General features: G+C 41.1%; 1 protein-coding gene across 8 annotated transcripts in view; it reads left to right on the plus strand.

Moving 5' to 3' along the window:
* PROX1 (prospero homeobox 1) overlaps positions 1-7,500 on the plus strand; it is a 51,512-nt gene that overhangs the window by 12,674 nt on the left and 31,338 nt on the right. For all 8 annotated transcript variants that reach the window (XM_055816028.1, XM_055816031.1, XM_055816026.1 and 5 more), the window contains one exon: positions 4,868-4,975. In XM_055816028.1, the coding sequence (XP_055672003.1) occupies positions 4,868-4,975 (108 nt within the window). The remainder of the gene's footprint in view (positions 1-4,867; positions 4,976-7,500) is intronic.

Here is a 7,500-nt window from a genome sequence, read left to right on the forward strand (position 1 = left end):
AGTCAGTCTAAATCCAGCATCACTCGCAGTTACTGCCAGATACTTTTGGAGTTCCAAACAGAAAATCTCTCCTGCCTATTGAAACGCAAGCTGCGGTGCTTGGAAAGCATCCTGAGGTCAACAGGAGTGGCAGCTGAGGGCGAGACTCAGGCCAGGGCAATTAAGTAATTTCTGCCAAACAGTACAGTGCCTTACTAATTGTCTTTGAAGTAGTTCTCCCATCCTGGGCGAGGAGTGAGCAGAGGTGAAAGACACCCAGCGTGTGAACTAGGAGTAGTTCTAGGGCTGCACTTGATTGTCGCCACCCGTGGAGCATCTCTCCCTCACCCCTGCCATTTCTTCCCCTTTCTTCTGCTTGTTCTCACTGGTGGTCACTAATGGAGTTTGTTGCTTCTGCCAAACCCGGGGTGCCAGAGTCCCCTGCTGCTTCAAGGCTTAGCCAGGGGAAATGCTGAGTGCTGGAGTGATTTCCTTCCTCCTTCCTTGCCCTGCTTCCTCCCCTGCCATTGTGAGAGTGCTCAGACTTCCCCACCTAGCTGCTGTTGCAGGCTGCATTTTGATCTGGGTTTAGATACAGACCTGTTGGGACAAATAGATTTATTCAACAGGGCTTCTACACAACGTGTACCTTGGTATACAGCTCAGCTGCGAGGATGGATGCTTTTTCCTAGCAGCAACTCGTTTGTCCAGGTAGCTTACAGTTTCCAGGGAAGGGCGCAGTATGGAGATTGGTTTGTTTGTGGACAATTCTGTTGTGGCACTTTTATTTTACATGGTTGAATGTGCACATACAGGGAATGTATTTCTTGAGAGAAGCAGATCTTTCTTCCCTGCAGAAAGCAACATCTGTTTTCCTGGACAATACAGCCAGGATGAGAACATAAGACTAGCAGATACAGCCAAGTTCAGGTTTTAGTAGTAAGCTAAAACCCTGAGCTAGCTTGGTTTTTGGTTTTTTGTTTTGTTTTGTTTTTTTAACCAATGCCTGTAAAATGTATCTGATCATTCTTGCTGAATTGCAGAAGGAAATGGTTAATGTTTGTGTATGTTTCTAAACAAGATAAGATGCACCTGCAGCATGAATTCCCGTCTTGGTCATGAATGCAGTCTGTATCTTTGCAAACTAATCTGTTTAATCAAATACTAAGTTTTATTCAAATTCCAAAAGAAACAGACAGCGAATTGTTTTTCTGCATGGTCTTCCTTTGTCATGCATCCTCTTTGCATCTCAAGAAAAATAGCCTTGTTTGGTCCCAAAACATTTGCATAGATCAAAACTGAAGCACAACAGTAGCTTGTGTGCTGTTAAGACATCTGTAAAGGTGAAGAAGTTTAGCATGCTCTCCCTGGCTTTGAAACATTAGTGAAACTTCTACAATTTTATTTATTTTTAACAGAATTCGAATCCAACTGGAATAAGTCTCGAAGTCCCAGTATGTGAAAGCTATAATTAGTGAATTACAATATTTTGAAATGAAGAGTTATTACATCTGACTAGAATTAAACTAATTAAACTTTAAAAAATGAGCAATTGTACAGCAAGCTGGATAACTGTGCGTTGTTGATAAAACCTGGGTGATGAACAAATACTTTCCAGCCAGCTTGTTCTTTGGAGAGTCTTGAAGATGCTCTGAGATACAGCTATTTGGAGTTCTGCTGATTAAAAGCACCTGAGGTGTAACTTAAGTAGCAGCTTGGCTTTGCTAGTGCAGATTTTTTTACCTGATACAGCCTATTCTTACCTCTTTTCCTTCAGCTCAGTACATGTGTGGGCTAGAAAAACCTGTTAGAGCATTTGTGGGAGCTCAGGCTGAGAGTAACAGGAGTGAAAGATCATTTCCACTGAAAAATATTTTTACGAAAGAGGAGCGTTACCTGGGAGGGTTGAAGTGCAAATGAGTCAAATGCTGTGCAATGCCACCCCTGTGCTTCTCCAGTTAAAACACACGGAGCGTGTGTGTTTGGTTCCCAGTCTTTTACTTCCTATTTCTTAGCCTTTTGCTTTTTTGCTGCTGCCGCATTAGGTGAGGCTACGCCATGCTGCATAAATGCACAACGCTGAGACGCTCAGGTTGTTTGAACACTGCTTTAGGTTCAGCTGCAGTACACTGTTCCTCTGATCTTTTATGTTCCTGAGCAGATGTCTTTCATTAATTTATGGATTTATCATCTTTTCTTTCTCTCCTTTTTTCCCCCCCTTTTTTTTTTTTTTTTTTTTTTTTTTTTTTTTACACCTGGCAGCTGGCTCAAGTTTCAGCAGTTATTGTCTATTTTGCATTACCCATAGAATTGAATGTCATCTGTCTTCACAAAGCTATAGCTAAGAGAATTGAGGCAAGCCACACGAGCTGCTGGGACAGAGCTTGTTTGCGTTCCATTCGGCACCCCTCCTCCCTTTACCTCCTTAATATTTATTTGTGCTCGTTTTCTTTCCTGGCCTTGAATGGGGCTTAGCTCGTGTTCGGTACAGCTGTATGTTTACTGAATCTATTTCATCATGAGTCATTGTGCGTGTGTAAGTATCCTGGAAACAGCTAGTGCTTTCTTGGAAGAACAGTTGCTTTTCAGCCCAAGCACTTAAAAAGGAAATTAAGCAATTGGTCAGTTCAGTTTTTTTCTGAAATAGCAATGGGTTATCTAATTCTTAGCTCTTAAGTCTGTCATTAACTATTTTTTGCTAGATTATTACAGATCATATCTTTTATCACAGTAAAACGTTAACCTTAGGATCAAGATATACAGATTTGTTGCATATTTGATATTGCTTTAAGGCTGCCAAGTGCTTAAGAACAAGTATAATTTTAATAAAAAATGGATTTCTGGGAATTTGAGTCTCAGAACATCTTTTAATACATGTTTCTTCAGTATCAATATCCTCTGGCATTAGAGCAGAAAATATTTAAAAATCCTAAATGCAGAAGGAATCCAAATGCTTAGACAACTGTCTAATATGCTTAAATCCAGCAAACATGGGAGCTTTTTTTTAAAGTTTAAGTCCATCTTTGAGCTTGCATTGGAAGAGAATATATGCCAGACCCGATACTAACATGTTGTCAGCGTCAGAGGAATTGCAAATTAAGGACACTTAGGATTTTTATTTTTTTCCTTATAGGAGTTCCCTTTTGGACCCCCACTTTCCTGAAAGGATCACATAACAAAATGGACTTCTGGCGTAGAAGTTTTGATTTGTCTAAAACTCTTATCGCTAAGCAATAGGTGACAGCTTGCTACTATTATTTCACTTACGTATTTTGACAGATGGCACTGCAGAGTGTAATGCTCTTTTAGACTTCTCTATCAGTCTAATGGAGGTAACTGGAGGTTCTTTCAACTCTTCTCTTGGCACAAGAAGTATGTCAGTCATAAATTATCTTCTTTGTAATCATTAAGCATCTAAAACAAAATGCAAGTTCAGCTGAGCCATTTTCCATGTACTACCAGATAATAAGAGGTTTTTTAAACTAATATTGTCAATGCTTTTTATTATTATTATTTTATTTTATTTTAATGCTACTTCTTTCCAATCTAAATGTGAACCTTGTAACTGAAATAAAGGGAGAGGGTTTCAGCAGATTTCAGGAATTATAGAAAAAGGAATTCTGCTGAAAAAGCCTAGGTAATCATCAGTAGCCTGCTGATAAAAATTAGTCTGGGTTTCCCGTCTCGAAGCCTGGCATGAGATGCTCTGTGCTGTCGTGTGCCTGGCCGTAAGGTGGAAGAGGCATCTTGGCTGCAGCACAGCTGTCAACTTGGTTGACCTTCCCCCCACCAGAAGGTGTGAACCGAGTGAAATTTTCAACAATTGTGTTTAGGAGAAACAGTCCTTAGAGAAGCTTCTGGGAAGAACCCTTAATTGACCTTGTGGGGGCCACATTGATTTTCTCCACGTGCATCTTCATTTCTGATAAATTATAAAGCCATTAATTTGCTGAGGAAATGGCAGGGCCAGCCTGCGGCACAGATGTGACCAGAGCCATCCTAGCACGCAGTTCACAAAAGAGAGCCAAGAAGCTGGGAGAAAAATCAGCAAGCCGAGATTGTTATGGTTAGCTTCACATTCCCTTGGGAACTCTTTTAGTTGCTTCTGTTTACAGATCTAAAAGGTAATGATGTTTCCAGGATAAATAGGTTGCCTTATAGGGTAAGTGGCCATTTATTGATCTGCTAGCCCACATTTATCGATTGGTTAGCCCCCAATACAGCTTCATTCTCCGAGGAGTTAACTGTGTAAATCATGAGGCGACAAGTTTGTGGCGGGGGGATTGAGCAGCAGAGGGGCTCTGGCCGTTACAAATTTCACTTCGATTTGCAAGGCAGCCGCTGGGGCAGAGCAACAGCAGGATTAGGGAGAGTTACTCAAGATGTTAAAATTTATCGACATGGATGAAACAGGTGAAATGTACTGCCTGTATAAGGCATTGCTCAAAATGATAAAGTGCCTCTGATTGTCTTACGTGCGTTAGTTTTATTTTGTGCAAGTGGCACAACACTGAGAGAAAAAGGAACTTTAGCTGGAATTGCAAAGGAGAGGGGGGAAAAAGCTGCCGATAAGTTTTCTGCGGCACATGCTTCGTGCATTTGTTTCCTTAGCAACAAGTGAACATACATATGGTACACAAGCCATAAACTTGTGAGATTCCTGAGACCCAGCACCAAAACTGATAGGGAGTACAGGGGTTAAGTTCCATGGCCTCACATCTCTCATTTAGCTATTTTACAGAAAACTACAGAGCAGCAATTTAAGCATTAGTATTTTCTCCTGTAGTCTGGGGAACTGCAGTGTGTTTGAGGGGGCACTTTGCTAGCTCTGTACGTTCAGGAACAGCTTTCTCAAGAAAAGCATTTTCCTTTACTAATTCAATCCTACATGCAGGAAGGCTTGTCACCGAATCACTTGAAAAAGGCCAAGCTTATGTTCTTTTACACCCGGTACCCAAGTTCCAATATGCTGAAAACCTACTTCTCGGACGTAAAGGTAAGAAAATCTCGCCTCCCCCCCTCCCCTTACTGCATGCTATATTTGCTCATGAAATGGTATCACGTTATCATATTAGAGATTAGTAATATTTCTGGGTGCACAAAGGTTACAGCTGACTTTATTCACTGTTCTTCTTGTTGAGGTGTACCCTGCTTGTGCCTAGATGAGGAAAGGGGCTGGTTTTAAATTAAAAATAAAAAATCGTAGAAATCTGAGACCAAAGTAAGAGTAATTATTGCAGTAAATTAAACAGTTTTCAATATACATATGCTATTAAAAAAGGAGATTTCTGTGGTGGTAGAAATGTACTTCCAAGAACATTTTGGAGCAGTTCTCAAGTGCTCCCTTATTGTTTCATTTTGGTTGGTTTCCTCATATTTGTGCTTACATAAGCAGAGTGTAGAATCCCTTTCTTTCTGTCAAAAAGAAACAGTACATTGAAATTCTCCATGCAGAAGCTGCTTAAAAACAAAAGTGATGATTGTCTCTTATTTACAACTTAATTTGTTGTTGATGCAGAGTACACTGAGCATAAGGAGGATGAATAAAGTGACAGATTCAGGCCACATTATTCAAATGAGGATATGAAAGCTGTCGACATACAGCTGCATCCTCCCTCATTCTACAGAATATTAGGACCTCCTGATTTTTTTTCTAAAAGTAATTGTTCCTTCATATCAACTTGATTTTGTGTTAATCATCTAAGTTTTTTTAAAAAAAACCATAGATTGGGTTTTAATGATTATAATGGCATACATGGTGTCATTATCTAAGTAACTTTATAAACATTACATTAGCTTAAATTAGTTTGTTGCATTTCCTGCCCCCCCCCCCCCCCCCCAAGCAAATTATAGAAATCCTTCTTTTAATCACTTTTGGGTTATGGGGTTTTTCAGTCTTAGTGGAAGATTATCCCACAGGTTTGTGAACTTGGCCCAGTTTCTGCTGATCAGTTCTCTTTGGTCAAGTTTCTTGGCAGTTTTTCCCTGTACTTCTTTCATTTAACGTTGCATGCGCTTGCACATCTCAGTATGCTCCTGCTCCTCGCAGCCGTGCCCTTGGAGGTTCCTCTTATTCAATGCCATGCGCTGAGCGGATGGTGACAACATTTATAAAAAGGAGGGGGGGGAAGCAATACAGGCACTTCCTAGGCTAAATGGCTGGTCAAGAATCATTAAACACACAAAAAAAAAGCTGCAAATGGCACAGCGGGCCAAGTGGAGGGTTTGCTCTCAGAGTGGATCCACCTGGAATGGAAAAATTGGAGGGAGCGTTGCAGGCGACGCTGCTCTGATGAGCTGCCGCAGGCAGATGTAGTGCTGGCAGTGCTGCTGGGGAGGGTCCTGCGCCAGGGCTACCTCATGCCTCACCCCTAGGTGTTCACACAGCCAGGAGCACTAAGGTGGGGGTGGGGTTTTTTTTTTCCCCTGGCATTGCTCCTTTTTTCCCCTCTTTTTAAGAAGATATGTACTTGCGTGTTTGCACACACACGGCAACTTTGTATTCTGACAAAGTTTTGTAATACGCAGAAATTGGCTTTTGTGCCATCTTATTCAGCACCGGGAGAAACCCAAAAGTGCTTTACAAACCACCAGTGTGGGATGGAGTCATTCACCCAAAAGCGAATGCAGCCGTCTCCTTGGGGACACGTGACAGCCACACAGCATCAGCAGCACCACAGAACCAGGGGTGGAAATGTTAGATACATTAATCTTTTCTTGGGCTTTTCCATACCTCTAAATGCCTTAAAGTGCTTAGCATGTGTTTGCAGTTTCTCGGGCCAAAGGATGCTCCCTCTTTTGCTCATGTGCAGTCCCTTTAGCTTCACCGCTCCTACTTAACGGAAGCGGAGTGCATAATTTTGCTTAAATGGAGCTGGAACATCCTTGTGGTTTAAGCAGGTGTCCCCTACCAGTACTGATAGGGACTTCTGCTTGCCACTGGAACACTCTCATCCATGAGCTGAGAACACATATGTAAATAGGTACCCTAATGAGACATTTCCATGTGCTGCGCTGGCCAAATGTTTGGTTCTGAAGATCGTGGTTGTATTAATAAAGATGTACATGGAACATGTAATACTTGAAGCAATCGTATTTAATTTCATTTACTAATTGCCCTTAAAAATGAAAAGAAACTGTATTAACACGGTGATTTATTTCAGAATTTTAAATAGGAGAATAAAGCTTGGGAACAATTTGAATATCAGGGCTAGGCCCTCAGGGAAAGTAAATGTGTATAGCTGTGTTGAAACCAAGGAAGCCGTACTGGTTTGCACCAATTAAAAATTGGTGCTTTTCTTCCTCCCTCTGCCCCAAGTTGGCAATAACCCCAAAACGCTGTGGCAAAACTAGTAAGATCTGTAGTGCTGCAAAATTCTGCATATTTTAAAGTGAGAGTTAAATTGTACAGGTTTGTTAATTGCTACTTTTTAAGTAGTAATGCTTAAATTTTCTTAGTCACCTGGAAGAAACGGAAAGCAAAGAACAACTGCACACAGTCCAGATCTGGTGTGGTGAAAA

The sequence above is a fragment of the Falco peregrinus genome, chromosome 11 (assembly GCF_023634155.1).
Source record: "Falco peregrinus isolate bFalPer1 chromosome 11, bFalPer1.pri, whole genome shotgun sequence".
NCBI lineage: Eukaryota > Metazoa > Chordata > Aves > Falconiformes > Falconidae > Falco > Falco peregrinus.